The 16427-nt window shown below is 34.3% G+C and overlaps 1 protein-coding gene across 2 annotated transcripts in view; it reads right to left on the bottom strand.

Moving 5' to 3' along the window:
* The window catches only part of DGKH (diacylglycerol kinase eta), a 163572-nt gene that overhangs the window by 26055 nt on the left and 121090 nt on the right, over positions 1 to 16427 (bottom strand). For both annotated transcript variants that reach the window (XM_065895810.1, XM_065895811.1), the window contains 6 exons: positions 13554 to 13653; positions 11743 to 12016; positions 10938 to 11060; positions 7573 to 7698; positions 1248 to 1365; positions 137 to 247 (listed from right to left, as the gene is read on the bottom strand). In XM_065895810.1, the coding sequence (XP_065751882.1) occupies positions 137 to 247; positions 1248 to 1365; positions 7573 to 7698; positions 10938 to 11060; positions 11743 to 12016; positions 13554 to 13653 (852 nt within the window). The remainder of the gene's footprint in view (positions 1 to 136; positions 248 to 1247; positions 1366 to 7572; positions 7699 to 10937; positions 11061 to 11742; positions 12017 to 13553; positions 13654 to 16427) is intronic.

Genomic DNA, 16427 nt, shown 5'->3' on the forward strand with positions numbered 1-16427 from the left:
ATAAATGTTGGCAGAGAACTTCAGTATAACTATTATTTATTTACTCTTGAAAGGCAGAGAGAGCAAAAGAGGTAATAAACGAAATTAAAGTAAAATTGCCTTTGCATAATTACATTATTGCTATTACCAAAATTACCTGCATTTTTCAGGGTGCTCCTCTCTCTTATTATTAAATTCTAATGAAATTTTTGCATCTAATCCAATCCCAAAGTAATTGTTCATGACACATTTTTCAGAATATCCATCTCTATAATAAGGAAAAGTACATAAAAGTCAATTTCTGGTTCCTAAAAACAATTACAATCTGCACACAAAATAGCGCTTAACACCATTCAAGCCTCCATTTCTTATAGAAGAGAGGGAAGCTTAGCAGGAATCATTTCCTATTCATATGCCATGCGCACGACCCCAGTACACGTCTGTGATTTTCAGTACATATGATGTAAAGTGATGGTGGGCAGGGCAAAGCAGAGACAGAGTCATGGTAATGCTTTTCTATTAATTGTAACAAAATCTTAGTTCTTCAACTTCCTACATAAGCCCCTCACTACGCACACAAATGGGAGGGCCTTGCAGTCAGATGTCAATTGTCCTCTTTTTTTAATTAGAAAGTCTCCTCCACACTTGTACTTTTATTGAACATTTATTGAGCAGTAAACAACTAGATCGAGTCCCTTCTTCTAGGTGCTCTGGAAAGTAAATACAAAGGAGTACAGTAGTGTCCTTCAAGAGTGTCATTAGAGAAATGAGACATAGCGAAAGCAAAATTAAATATGGAAGTAAAAAGAAGTACATACTGAACAGCTAACTTTTTAAAGGAGTTTTGAGAAGGGAAGGGACCAATGTGGGCCAGAAGCTTTCTGAAATAAGTCAACCTAGAGGCCGAATGTGGACAGATGGCAGAATTGGCAAGACGGAGAAAAAATGAGGTGAAAGGAATAGGCAAAATGTGAGTATGAAGGCAGCGATGAATAAAATATTCCAGGGAAAAGTGTGCAGAGCTGTGACTCACTTCGCCATTGGGTTGTTATCCAAGACCACAGACGGGAAGGGACCTACCTCAGATCATGAAAACCACTGTATTTCAAGTGGGTCAACGTACTCATCATTATCGACTTTTGAACTTTTCTGATGATCCTTTTTGGATGTGAAACTATATTTACTGCAATGCATTTAAAATGTTACCATTCGTATAAAACAAAAACAAGGAAAGCCAAAACAAAATATTTGCAGAAGTATTTTCTTACACTGAATCTGGATCTGGGTCAATAAATGGCGTTGCACCGAAAGGATCAATATTTGCTAGTAACATTTTGTTGATGATAGAACTCCCAGCAATTGAGGCAGCTAGTCCTGCTCTTAAACCTGGACGGAAAAAAATACAGGATCGCGTGTTAAGAGAAAAACAGAAAGAGCCAGTCCATTGTTTTTAGACCTAATCAGAAACACCTTGCTCCCAAAGCATGGCTTTCAGAGTCTGTTCTTCTCATTAATCATAACTAAGAACTATGACGTTGGTAAATACAAGGGTTTTTTTAAACTTTTTATTTTATATTGGAGTCTAGCCGATTAACAATTTTGAGATAGTATCAGGTGCACACAAAACAACTCAGCCATACGTGGTAAATACAAGGTTGTTGATGCTTCTTGGATGGTTGTTGTCATAAAAAATGAAGCAGGTGAGGACCTAAATAGGAATCTCTTTGTGACAGTTTCTTATTTACCATCAATGATTCTGTAACTTCAACAAGTACTTCCTTTTTATTAGCAAATAAGGTAGTAAGCCTGTAAGGAATTTACAATAAAGGCTGAATTATCCAGAATGTCATAGAGTTATCACTTCCATACTCTCAAAGCATAGATAATGATACTCAAGTAAAAATGTTGACATGTAAGGTGAAAATTCAGTTTTGGTGTCAAGAATAAGTAGCAAAATATTAAACACAGGTATTTATGAATTTTAGAAGAATACAGTATTGAACATAAAAATGAAGCATTTATATTACCTCTAAATATGCAAAACTTCAAATTCATTTCAACAACTAGTTAGCTTTCGACTAACTAGTTATGGTATTCAAAGCTAACGAAGTTTATGATCTACAAACCCAATATTAAGGCTAGAAGCACTAAAGTCTGGCGAGAAGACAAAGGAATAGGGACCCAAGGGAACAGATCGACAAAAAGGAAAGAATAGTTCAGAAAAATATGTCATGCAATTGAGAAACACGAGGAAAAAAAGTCCTTTCGTTAGCAAACATTCCTTTCCACAACAATGTGCTCCTTTTAGAAGACGTTCATTATTTAACTACAAAGTTTAGCTGATTATCAAATAATCAAGATGAATTTTATTCTGTCATTTAATTTCATAGTTTTGAATATGCAATGGTATACTCTGCTATGACAGTTCCCTTTATGTCTAAATAAGTAAACAGATGAACAAAACAACCATGCTGGTGAGAGAAAAGAACAGTTTGAAGAGGTGAAGAGTCATATTTCAGATGCCCCATAGAAAAGTACAGTATTTTCTAAAATGTTTTAAGGTTAGCCATATTTACAGCTTCAGCCCAGAAAGGTTCATCCCAGGGCTCCAGGTTTGAAGAGAGATATGACCTCTAGACATGGAAGCCTTTCCAGAACCAAATGTGTTCTGGATTTATCTTTTTTATTTTAATATTTTCATTAAGATATAATTTACATACCATAAAATTCACTCCTTTAAAGTATATAATTCAGTTGTTTGTAGTATATACACAAAGTTGTGCAGTGATCACTATTAATTGAGAACTTTTTATTACTCCCCCAAAGAAACCCCTTACCCATTAGCAGCCATTTTCCATTCCTCCCATTGCCCCCTGTTCTCAGATCCTGGGAACCACTAAACTATCTTCTTTCTCTGTGGATTTGACTATTCTGGACATTTCATGTAAATGGAATCATATAATATGTGCCTTTTTGTGTTGAGCTTCTTTTGCTTGGCATAATGTTTTCAAGGGTAATCATGTTGTAGCATATATCAGCGCTTCATCCTTTTAATGGTTGACTAATATTCCATTGTATGGATATACCACATTTTGTTCCTCCATTCATCAACTGATGAATATTTGGGTTGTTTCCACTTTTTGGCTACTATGAACAATGTTGCTAAAAACAGTCATGTACTAGTTTTTGCGCAGACATGTATTTTCAGTTCTTATGGGTATATATGTAGTAGTAGAGTTTCTGGATTATATGTTAGCTCTGTGTTTAACCCTTTGAGGAACTGCCAAACTGTTTTCCAAAATGGCTGCACCATTTTCCATTCTAACCAGCAGTGCATGAAAGTTCCAATTTCTCCATGTCCTTGCCAATATTTGTTATTATCTGTCTTTTTTTGATAGTCCTCCCAATAGGGTAAAGTGGTATCTCATTGTGGATTTCACTTCATTTCCCTGTGAGCAATGATGTTGAGCATCTTTTCATGTGCTTATTGGACATTTGAATAACTTTTAGGGAAAATGTCTACTCAGATCCTTTGACCATTTTTAAATTGGGATATGTCTTTCTATTGTTGAATTTTTAAGATTTATCTATATATCTTGGATGCTAGTCCTTTATCAGATATATTATTTGCAACTATTTTCTCCCACCCTGTGGATTGGATCTCACTTTCTTGACAGTGCCCTTTGATTCACAAAAATTTTTAATTTTAGTGAAGTCCAATTTATCTTTTTTTCTTTTGTTGTTTGTGTTTTTGGAGTCATGGCTAAGAAACATTGCCTAATCCAAGGTTATGAACATTTATGTCTATGTTTTCATTTTATAGTTTCATATTTTTAGCTCTTACCTTTAAGTCTTTTATCCATAATGAGTTAATTTTTATATATGGTGTGAGGCAGGGGTCCATCATAATTCTTTGCATGTGAATATCTAGTTGCCCTGGTACCACTGATTGAAAAGACTATGCTTTCCTCATTAAATAACTGTCTTAGCACATTTGTTGAAAATCAATTGACCATAAATGTAGGGGTTTATTTCTGGACTTTCAGTTCTATTCTATTGATCTATATGACCATTTTCATGGCAGCACTATGCAGTTTTGATTACTGTAGCTTTGGAGGAAATTTTGAAATCAGAAAGTGTTTTTCCTTCAACTTTGTTCTTCCTTTTCAAGACTTTTCAGCTATCCTGAGTTCTTCGTATTTCCATTAAGAATTTTAAGGTCAGCTTATCAATTTCTTCCAAAAAGGCAATTGTGATTTTGATAAGGGTTGTGTGGAATCTTTGGCTCAATTTGAGGAGAGCTGCCATCTGAGTAATATCTAGTCCTCTGATCCATGAACACAGATGTCTTTCAATTTTGTTAGGTCTTTTAAAATTTCTTTCAACAATGTTTTGTAGTTTTCAGTATTCAAATAGTTCAGCTTCTTGGTTAAATTTACTCAGTTTTTTGGGTTATTTTGGATGCTACTGGAAATTATTTTCTAAAGATCTTCAGATTGTTCATTACTAGTGTACAGAAATACAATTATTTTTTATATATTGCTCTTTCATCTTGAAACCTTGTTTTTGTTTATTAGCTCTAATTGTGCATGTGTGTGCGCGTGTGTGTGTGTGTATTCCTTAGGATTTTCTATATACAAGGTCAAAGTATGAAGAGATACAGTTTTGCTTTCTCCTTTCCAGTTTGAATGCCTTTAATTCTTTTTATTTTGCCTAATTGCCCAAGGTAGAAGCTCCAACAAGGCTGAATAGAAGTGGGTAGTTTGGACATCCTTGTCTTGCTCCTAATATTAGGGAGAAAGATTTCAGCCTTTCACCATTAAATATGAGGTTGGCTATAGGTTTTTCATAGATGCCCTTCTCAGGCTAAAGAAGTTTTTTTCTATTCCTAGTTTGTTGAGTGGTATTACCACTGGAAGGTGTCGAATTTTTTTTAAATGCCTTTTCTGTATTTATTGAGATGATTGTATAGTTTTTGCTCCTTATTCTATTAAGATGGTATACTACATTGATTAATTTTCATATGTTGCATCAATTCTGCATTAGTAGGATACTATGCACTTGATCATGGTGTATAATTCTTTTTATATGTTGTTGGATTCAGTTAGCTAGGATTTTGTTGAGGATTTTTGTGTTACTATTCATCAAGGATATTGGTCTATAGTTTTCTCATGATGTCTTTGACTGGTTTTGGTGTCAGGGTAATACTGGCCTCACAGAATGAGTTAGAGAGTGTTCTTTCAACAACAACAACAAAAAGACACAAATGATCTTATTTCCAAAGCGGAAAGAGACTAACAGACAAAGAAAACAAACTTATGGTTACCAAAGGGGAAAGGGACGTTGGGGGAGGGATAAATTAGGAGGCTGGGATTAACATACACACACTACTATGTATAAAATAGATAACCAACAAGGATCTACTGTATAGCACAGGGAACTATACTCAATGTTATGTAATAACCTATAAAGGAAAAGAATCTGAAAAAGAATATATATATGAAACTGAATTGCTGTGCTATACATCTGAAACTTACAAGATAATGTAAATCAACTACACTTTAATAAAAAATAAATAAAATGTAAGTTAAGAAAAGTGTTCTTTCTTTTTCTAGTTTTTGGAAGAGTTTGTAAGGGACTGGTGTATTAATTCTTCTTTAAACATTTGGTAGAATTCACCAGTGAAGCAATTTGGGCCTGGGCTTTTCTTTGGAGGAAGTTTTTTGATTACTAATTCAATCTCTTTCCTTGTCATAGATCCAGCTAGATTTTCTATTTCTTCTTGAATCAGTTTCAGTAGTTTGCCTGTTTCTAGGAGTTTGTCCATTTCATCTAAGTTATCTAATTTGTTGGCATGCAATATTTTATAGTTTTTCCTTACAATCCTTTCTATTTCTGTAAGGTCCATAGCAAAGTCTCCTCTTTCATTCCTGATTTAAGGAACTTGAATCTTCTCTCTTATTTTCTGGGTCAGTCTAGCTAAAGGCTTATCAATTTTGTTAAACTGTTCACAGAACCAACTTCTGGTTTTATTGATTTTCTGTAATGTTTTATATTCTCCTATTTCACTTATTTCCACTAAAAACTTTATTATTTCCTTCCTACTGCTTGTTATGGGTTTGTTTACTCTTATTTTTCTAGTTTATTGAAGTGGAGAGTTAGGTTTTTGTAGTCATTCTACTTTTCAAATGTAGACATTTAATACATTTCACTCTAGCACTACTTTAGCTGCATCAAATAAATTTTGGTACGGTGTATTTTTGTTTTCATTCATACCAAAGTATTTTTTAAAATTTCTCTGTGATTTGTTTTTCTTTGACCCACTTATTTCCACATATTTGTGCATTTCCCAAATTTCCTTCTGTTATTGATTTTTAATTTCATTCCATTGTGGTTGGAGATCATACTTTCTATGATTTCAATCCTTCTAAATTTATTTAGAATTGTTTTATGGCCTAATATATGGTCTATCTTGGAGAATTTTCCATATGCACTTGAGAAGAATGTGTATTTTGCTATCGTTAGGTGGAGTGTTCTGTAGACATATTAGCTATACTTGTCTTACGTGTTTTTCAAATTTTCTATTTCCTTCTTGCTGTCTAGTTGTTTTATTCATTACTGAAAGTGGGATAATAAAGTCTCCAACTATTATTATTGAATTATGATTCACCTTTAAAAATAATTTGTAGGAGAAATTGATTTTCAGGGTGTAATTTGGGTTCCAATCTACTCTGGAACGAATCTGGAAAGTTTTCACTGAGTCAAACAAATGGTACTTAAGGAGACCTCTGAGACATCTACATCTACATCTACATCTACATCTACATCTACATCTACATCCCATCCTTTCCACACAAGTCCTTTGGTTTCTGCTAATATTATCCTAATCCCAAGTCTTTATCCAGGGAAGGCTATGGAGATACATAAAAGGTAGTAGAATATAAGATCAAATTTACCATAAGTACTTACATGCAGATTCCTGGGCTCCACTCTAGAACTACTCAATCAGAATTTCTCAGGGCAGGGTTCAGAAATACTTGCTTTAATACTTCCTAGGCAACTCTTGTACACACCAAAGTCTAAGGATCTGGACTCTGACTGACAAGAGTACCAAGAACATTTTCTTAAAGGAACATTTACCTTTAAGAACACATTTCTAGGGACTTCCCTGGTGGTTCAGTGGTAAAGAATCCACCTTACAATGCAGGGGACGCAGGTTTGATCCCTGGTCAGGGAGCTAAGATCCCACGTGCCGCTGAGCAGCTAAGCCCACGTGCCGCAAACTACAAAGCCCACGTACCCTGGAGCCTGCGCACCACAACTGGAGAAGAGAAAACCCGCACAACACCACTAGAGAGAAGCTTGCGCACCACAATGAAGAGCCCACACGCCTCAACGACAGGTCCTGCATGCCTCAACGAAGATCCCGGTGCCACAACTAAGACCCGGCACAGCCAAAAATAAACAAAAATAAATAAATAATAAATCTTAAAAAAAAAAAAAAGAACACAGTTCTATAGTTCAGGAAAATGAGTACTTATACGTTTTCACGGAAATACTTAAAAATACACCATGTTTCAGAATCTGTACTACCTGGGCAGATTATTCTGGTATTGAGCACTGGGAGGTTTTCTTTACTGGCTGCCACAGCAGGACCAGAGCCAGAGTCAGTTTGGGAACGACTTGCCCGGCCATCTGGAGACCGAGGTGCAGTTTTAACTGTTGGCAAAAAGTCCAGATTAAAAGGAGATAAAGTTACAAAAATAAGCAAGTCCTTACACACTCAAGACATAAAATAATTTCATACATGTTTAATCAGTAGAACCAAAAATAATTACATTGTGTTTATTCTTTTACCATTTTCTGTTCATTTTCTTGGGATTTACTATGTGGAAGGAGTCTGCCACAGTTAGAAGTCTTGATCTCCCATTTTGAACAGATGGCAATTAATAAAAAATAGATGCTTACCATAATTAAAGGTCAGTGATACTCATAATTTGAATGTGAGAAACCCATTATTTAAAAAAAAGGCAATTCTGAAGCCTGACAATTTTTGAAAACGGAACATGTGTTGCAGTGTATACTACCAATGCAATCCTTTTCTCAAAAATGTTGGATAAATGATAAAATTTAAGGAATGTAATTCCCAGAGCTAACAGTGAAACATGAGTAACATTTTCTTCTACACTTGGAAGGAAAAATATTATTTTTTCAAATGAAACCAATATACTTTTCCTGTACTTCCCAATTAATTATTTACTCAAGACAATGATTTGTCCAAAACAGTTTTATCATATTTTTATAAAAGCTCAATATGTTTAAAAAATTATTCCAAAACAGAATTACTCTCAAAGTAAACAACAAAAAGAGAGATTTAATTCTATCTAAACTGGGGCACTTTAATGGAGAGCAAATAGTATCTTTAACTAATTTAGGAGCGATTGGCAAGTGTTTAAAAAAACAGTAATCCTCAAACTCAATTTAAAAATACTCTAAAACTTAATTATCTTTACTCTCCCTAAGACTAATTACAAACTAACTATATTAATCTTACACACTCATCTCTCTGTTCAAAAACAGTCCAGGTGCACTAAAGAAAAGTAGCAGAACAGCCACTCTTTTTTTTTTTTTTTTGACAGATGGGAGCCCTGGAACTAATTTCTAATAAAAATAACCTTTTGATATTCATCTCTGATAAAAAACAGAGTGTGTTCTAGTGACTAAGATTGATCTTCCATTGCAGGTAACTAAATTAATGTTTCATGGTTCTTCTTAAACATAACATCTCATTGATCATATTAATGTGTATTTTGCACATCTCAGATACACGAATTATTATATTATTCAATGATAATACAATGAATATGCTTCAAAAAATTAATGATTAACACAGAAACACTTCTACTGCTACTGATTCCCATTGAATTGGATTACTAGCCAAAAAATAAGATCAAATACTGCTCCATAAAGACTTGTTCAACCTATGCCTATTTCAATAACAATATCTACACCACTATATCTGTATTTTTTTGGTTTCCTTTGCAGGCTATAATGGAAGTGTCAAATTCATGAGAGTATAGTAAGGTGGGATGGTAGCTGGTTAGAAAACCATTACCAATGAGTGCTGAAAAACCAATCCTCCAAAGAGAGCCATTCATTATGGCTCATTATGTCCAGAATGAGTAGTACAGGTATCGGAGTATTCTTGCATTACAGAAATATCTGGAGAATATTGCTCAAAACGGAGCATCGTATTTTAATGGGGTATCATAGTGACCAAACGGGTGCAACCAGAAAAAAAAAGTATAAAATCATCAAATTAGATTGGTAAAACAATTTAGGAGAGAGAATCTGGAAAAGAAGATATAATGTGTGGGAAGAGACTACGATGCCATGAAAGCTGTTTTCAGTATCATTTCAGGGTTGCCACACAGCAGAGTCATCTTCAATATCGTGAAATGATGTGTGTAAAATTGCTTTTAAACTAGCCATAAAGCCCTACACAAATGTCAGTAGTTGTTACTGTTAACATTATCATACATAAAAGTTTATTAATAATAACTGTAATCATGGGTAGAAATTTAAGGAAGAATATATAAAGCTCAATACATTAACAAAAAAAAAAAACTTCCTAAGAATTAGAGCTGACCATAAGAGGGAGACGAAGTAAAAGTGAGTAGTCCGAAGGCTCAATGACCATCGGTCAAGGTTGTAAAATATGCCTGCGTTGGATTATATCCTGCAATGGGGCCATTTAAGGTCTAAAAGATCTAAGGTTATAAAATTGGGTTGTGTGCTGGAATAGGTACACATAAGGTCTAAGAGGACTAAGGATGTAGAATATAAAAGCACTGGTTGTATGTCAGACATGTGGGGTCTATAATATGGTCTAATTTCAAAGTTCCTAAGAGTTTTAAATACAATTAAGAACTACTCTTTCAAAGTTAGTGTAGTTAGCGACAACAACGGAAGTAGTAGCAATAATCATAATAGTGATAATGACAGCAAACATTCCTTTACAGCACAATGTACCAGGTGCTATTTTAGGCACTTAATGTGTGTTAACTTATTTAAAGGTCGCAACAAGTAGGTACATTATTATCATTTTATCACTATTATCATTATAGCATTTCACAAATGAGGAAACCACAGAGAACTTAGGTAATCTATCCAAGTTTATATGTAATGAAAGTAAAAGCAAAAATTTAATGATGGCAAACAGTTGTGATATAATATCCATTGATTTTCATTAGTACTATGTAATTATTTTCATATTATCTTCTCATCTTCATTAATATTTCTGCTTGTTTTATTCTAGTAAATTAACACTTTTTCCCTCATACATGAAAAATTAAAAGTATAAATTCATTTTCAATTAAAACCTAAAAGGTAGAGAAATAGTTAATATTATTCAAGCAACTACACAATAATTTCCTGGCAAAAATAATTTCAGTAGAGATAGGGTTGTAACTAGATGTCCTATGATTTAAAAACTTAATTTAGCGATAAGGATTATCAGCCATCTAGGCTGATCAATGGAACTCAAGGGACTGATAAATTATTTAAATGTCAAGTTTTATGCATGTGAGGCCTGCAGCTTCCATATTATTCTCAAAGGAATCTGAGGGTTAAAATAGGTTAAAAACTGCTGTTTTGGTGTTTACTCTTTCTTCAGGAAAATTAAGATATTTAGCCACATTTGGTCCCCAAATCCTTAGTTTATTATGATGACTTCTAGATCATGTGATAAAAAAGGGATGTGAGAGTATTTGACAACGGTCTAAATAATGTTACCTTCATTATTTTAGCATTCATGAATATCTAAGCTTTAACTTCTGAAAAACCTTGTTAAAAATAAAAATACAAATAGTTTATTTCAAACTGACAGGTCTTTCAAAAACTAAAAGCAGAATTACATTTTATTTAATTCCAAAATAATTTTATCACAGTTTTCTTACCAGTTAATGACGCTTTTGCATCATCTTCTTTTGATTCATCTTTAGACTCATCTGTTTCTGTGCTATCGTAATCAAATGATTGATTAACTGGTTCAGAGGAGTGAACTGTCTGGTCATCCATCACTTTAAGTACCCAGAAGAGAAGTATGTTTGAACAAGCAAAAATAAGATCCATAAATATTAAAATATGCTTAAAAAAGGAAAATTGAAATAGAAACCCAAAGAGATTCCACATTCACAAATAAGCACTGATTGGCGATGAACTTTGGGGTCATGTGATGTCTGTTAAGTACTAGATTATAAAAGGAAATATTTTAAAGTGTCAAAATTATATGTTTAGTGGAAGAGAAAAATAAAATATAAGAACTTTAGAGAATGAAATACAAGTCCAATTACAAGTTACAATCTGTTTCTGAATATTAATTATTTGTATTAAAGTTAACTTCTAATCTACTACTAAAATTCTAAGAGAAGTATACATATTACATTAATACAAAAAAATAAAATATACGTGTAACTTTTATAAACTCTTAAAGAAGCAACATCAACATTTAGGAAATAAATGTTAAAATATTTTCAAAGTAGTTTATAGGTTTGATATTCTTTAAGAATTTAACAGATTCCAGTTTAAAAAATTTTAGAAATATGATTTAAAGGTAATTTTTAACTTTATTTTAATGTTTCCAGTGTACTTTATCTCTGAAACTTTTTAAAGTGTGTCCAGACTGACCAACAGGAAAATTCCCTTGTGCTTGCCACGGGAATGCTGCTCCCTTCTTCAGAAGTTACTTTTGTTAATGTGTACCTTTTCCGGCCTCTTCAATGACTTGCCTCACTGCTTTCTTTAAACTGTTTGCCCGCAGCATTATTTCCCTCGGTTTGACAGTTTTCTGGGAGGAAGGTTTTGTAGTGTCATCCAAGAGTTGTTCCTTGCTTTCACACAAGGATTCTTCGCTGGACGATTCCACAGGATCTTCTTCTACGATGAGAGGGCTGATGCCCGGGAGAACCGGACTAGCCTGGGAATCTGTGTGCAAAGCCTGGAGCAGTTGTTCAAGCTTCTCATTTAGAACTGAACACTAAGAAAACAAAAACGCGGTAATGAATCTTCATTTAGTGGAGATGGAAAGTGATAGTTTAAATGAATGGTTTTTGATTTTTAGAGGAAAGATGCCTACACTGATGTTTATCATTAATTGGTTATCGATTATAAATTATACCTTAGACAGCTATGGACTTAATAATTTATAATTTTTTAGAAAACAGCACAATTATTCTGTAAATTTACTGATTTATACTTCCAGAACTATTCAAGCACCACTGCACACGTGAAAACCTTTACAATCTTCCCAAAGCTATTTTTCTTTAAAAGAAAACAACGAAGGCTTCACGATAAAGTGACACATTACATTAACAATTTACACATTACACAAAATTTGCTGTACATTATACAGCAAAACATTGCATAAACTTTTTTTTTTTAGTAATCAACTTACGGCACTGCCAAGCCTGTCTGAGTAAACACAAACTGCCAAGTCTGGCTGAGTCTTGTAAACTCACCTTCAAACCTTTGGCTTGCAAAAGAGTGACAGTACTTAAGGGATTATTGGCTCAAAGAAAGAGAAAAAGGAATATGCACAGGATAAGGAAGAACGATGCAGAACGATGCAGAAAGAAAACAGGTACTGGGCCCTTGTTTCTTTCTGCTTTTCTTGAATTCCTAAGAGTAAAGAAACATTTAGAACTGAAGCTATTGACACTACTGCCTAATATACGTTTTACCTCCACACAATTTCCAGTCCCTTCCGCCTCCCTTTATTTTTGATGACTTGCCAAGAGAGAGTTACAGCAGAGATAGTTATGAGAAAAAAGTGTGACTACAGAGGGTTTCTGTTTCCTGAAGCTCTCCACAGAGCAGAAAAACAAGAGAAAGAGGTTGAAAACTTCAAATGTGTATTCCTATTTTCTTTTCCTTCCACTCAATCAAACCACCATCTACAGCTGGGGAAGATCATTCCTTTGCAAAGCCCAAGAGAGCCAAGCGTTTTGTGAGAATGCCCTGTCGTGAACAAATGAAAGCAAAGATGGTAGCATTCAAGGTTCAGTAAACGATTCTTATTTCAGCCTCAGAAAGCTCACAACGGAAAAGAAATACCTATAAAGAAAAAGGCAAAGCAAGAAACAGAACCCTGAAAGAGGTCGAGGATCATAACATCTGGGAAATCCAAGCAATGATGCTGGGAGGGAACTTGAGGGGCCAAGGTTTGCCTGGAAGTGGAAAACCATTACTCTTCCCACTGGAAAGCCAGCTTCCCAGCATTTCCCCCCATGTGACCTGACTACTGTACATTTCTCCTTCAAAATGTCAATCAGTGGGAAAAAGGAGTTGAGTTATCAAGTTCGGCGTGTTGGTCTTCAGCAATGCAGTTTTCCTACATATTAAAGGGACTAACCATAAAGCATGTTTTAAACCCTCCTATCTGATTCAAAAGTAATTTTTCTCTTGGTTTAAGATATTTTGGCAGGAAAGCCACTTAATCAATTTAGCTATAAAACACAGTTCAATATTAACACTGTCAGTAAAAAACCTTCCTGTCCTGAACACTTCCCGCTTACTTTATTGGCCACGGCATCGGCTGCAACAGCTTTTTCCAACGTTTTTTCATGCGCCTTCTCTACTTTGGCAACGAAATCCTTTACAGTTTCACAAAGTACCCTTTGAAGAAAAGAAATTGTGCAAGTCAGGAAACTCGGTAGGCTGATTTGCTTCGATTTACAAACATATTTAAAAATAAGCACAATTAAGTAAACTGTTAAAATATCGGGATCATTTGTTTAGAAACCCATACTTGTATTTGCTGTGTAACATGTCCTATAGAAGTTCAAGACATTAGAAGTGATAAACGGATACATGAAGAAACCTTGCTCTACATAATTTAAATAAGTCATTTTAAGGTTATAACAAGCCTTTCTCAAATATTTAAATTTTTAAAATTCTTGAGAAGAGTAGTTGTAGACCTTATTTAAAAAAGAAAGCATTATCTTCTGTACCTTATGTATCCTTATAACAGGACTTTCAGTGTTGAGCAGACAAGAATAAATCTGTCACTAATGGTGTCACTGCTGCTCTCCTATTCATTATATAGGTAACTATATTCTTCCTGAAGAGGAAAGAGGTTGTGCGTTATGCTGGAAACCAACCTGCCTCTTGACTTGAGTTATAGTCTCTGTAAATCCACTCATTTTTTTCCTTAAGATCACCAATGTAATACCATGCAGACTAACTGAATTTAGGTCTTGTTCGTGTCAGCAATATATGGTTTACTTGTTTGTTTCTTTTAATTAAATTTGGTTTCTTTGCAATAGAAATAGACTAAAAGAAAAAAATCTGAAACATCAAAAAATTTGCCAAGTCTTTAGAACTGGTGTTGGATTAGAAACTACAACCAACAGAATGGTATATGACCAGCTTTTTGTAGGAAGCACTTATAAAGTGATTTTGAAAACAAAATCAGACTATTTAAAAATAACCATATTTCTCTTTAACATTGATAAAGGTTGAGGAATTTTAGGAAAAAAACCCCCAGATTACAGCAATTATTTTTTTCTATTATACTCACAATTTTCGCTGGTATGGGAGTGACATAAACTTTCCAGATACTTAAGTATTAGGAAATCGAGCCATTCAATAGATACAGTACACACACACATACACACACACTCTTCAAACCTTCACACTTATCATCTAAGAAATAAATGAATTACTCCTAACATTTTTTGTTTTGTTTGTTATTTTTGGCAACCATTTCTAGATTTCACTTGGACAAAAGGTAATACTTCCTAAACCTTTAAACTTTTTGGTTGGGCTTTTAAACAGATTTCTACAGAGACTCTAGCTAACCATTTATTAGAGATTCATTCATGTGTTTCATGTCAAGTTTGGTCTTCTTTGTTTATGTATAATACTTTTATGGAATTTCTTGAAATATTCAGACAGGCTACTATGAAATTTCTTCTATGAACTTTACTGAAAGCTTTTCTAAGACATCCCACGTTTAAGAAGAGGAAACAATGACATTCCCTCCTCTTTACGGAACTCCAAAATAAAAGTTTTCCTTGTTATTATTACAAACTGTGTTGATAAATTTTCCTCTTGGATTTGTGAAATTGCATAGTGCCATAACATTATCATAGATACTTTTGCTGGCGTTTCACTAACTCCTAGGGACAGAGCCTGTTGGTCCATCTGTCTAGGAATGAAAGGGGCAGCAGAGGTGCTTCCTCACTTGTGCCATGCTGCTGAGGCAGACAGAGGCTCAGGGAGAGAGGAGGATACTGTGTTAGGGAATGCTTGCCACTTAGTTGGGGGAATCTTATGGTGCACTAAGTTCCATATTCCAGAAGACAGAGGATATTTATAATCTGGAGGAATGAATTCACTTTTTGTTATACCTAAATGGTGAATGCAGAGGTTTTTAAAATAGAAATAAAACATATACTTAAAAGCAGTGTGATTTCAAAGTCACACCAACTAGGAACTTGCAAACTTGGGGAAAAACAGTTTTAAGATGTATTTACTATAGTAACACAAAAAACATCCTCCAACTGATACAGTTTCCCACTTTAATACATAAAGACTTCCAGAAAATATGTGCAAAAATCAAATGAATGAAACTGGAACATGGATCTTCACATAGAGCTAAAAATATTCTAAATTCCTAATTCCACGTTTAATTAACATTAGTTATCATTTTGATGAGGCATATCCAGCACCGTACTTCTTTAGTTTTGTTCTCTCTCTTCCAGGCGGAACATGGTCAAATTATTCAGTTGAAGCTAACAACAGTCCACACAGCTAGCATGCTTTATGATTTCCACCATCATCTTAATTATGTTATATATGGATCTATACTTATCACTGGTAACAGCATCTTCATTTATCAGTTTTCCACTTATTTTTAATAGGGGTAAATGACAATAAAACATGCAAATGCTACACTAAGAAAAATACGGCAATGGTGCCCAAACAGAACCACAAGTTGGTAGTCAGTATCTGAAAACTTCATTTTGAATCTGATATTTAAAAGTTCCAATCAGAAATTAAAGGTAATTTACAAACATCAATGCATAATATATTAAAACCCCTAGCTATCTGTGTGCTCTGAGGAAAGATTCTAAGTACATATCTTACCTCATCTATTCAGTGAGGGTGTTTGCCTAAATTATCTCTAAGATAGATCCTAAATCTAAAATTCTATGGTTCTATGACAATGGTTCCAATTTTATTATTTTTTCCTGCTAATGATCCATTTTCTGAGAGGTTTTTTTAAAAATGTTTATGTATTATTTTTTTTTGGTGCATCAGGTCTTAGTTGCAGTGTGCAGGCTCTCTAGTTGTGGCGCACAGGCTCCAGAGCACTGTAGGCTCTGTAGTTGTGGCGCGCAGGCTCCCGAGCGCATGGGCTCTGCAGTTTGTGGCATGCGGGTTCT

This window comes from Phocoena phocoena, chromosome 18 (genome assembly GCF_963924675.1).
Source record: "Phocoena phocoena chromosome 18, mPhoPho1.1, whole genome shotgun sequence".
Taxonomy (NCBI): domain Eukaryota; kingdom Metazoa; phylum Chordata; class Mammalia; order Artiodactyla; family Phocoenidae; genus Phocoena; species Phocoena phocoena.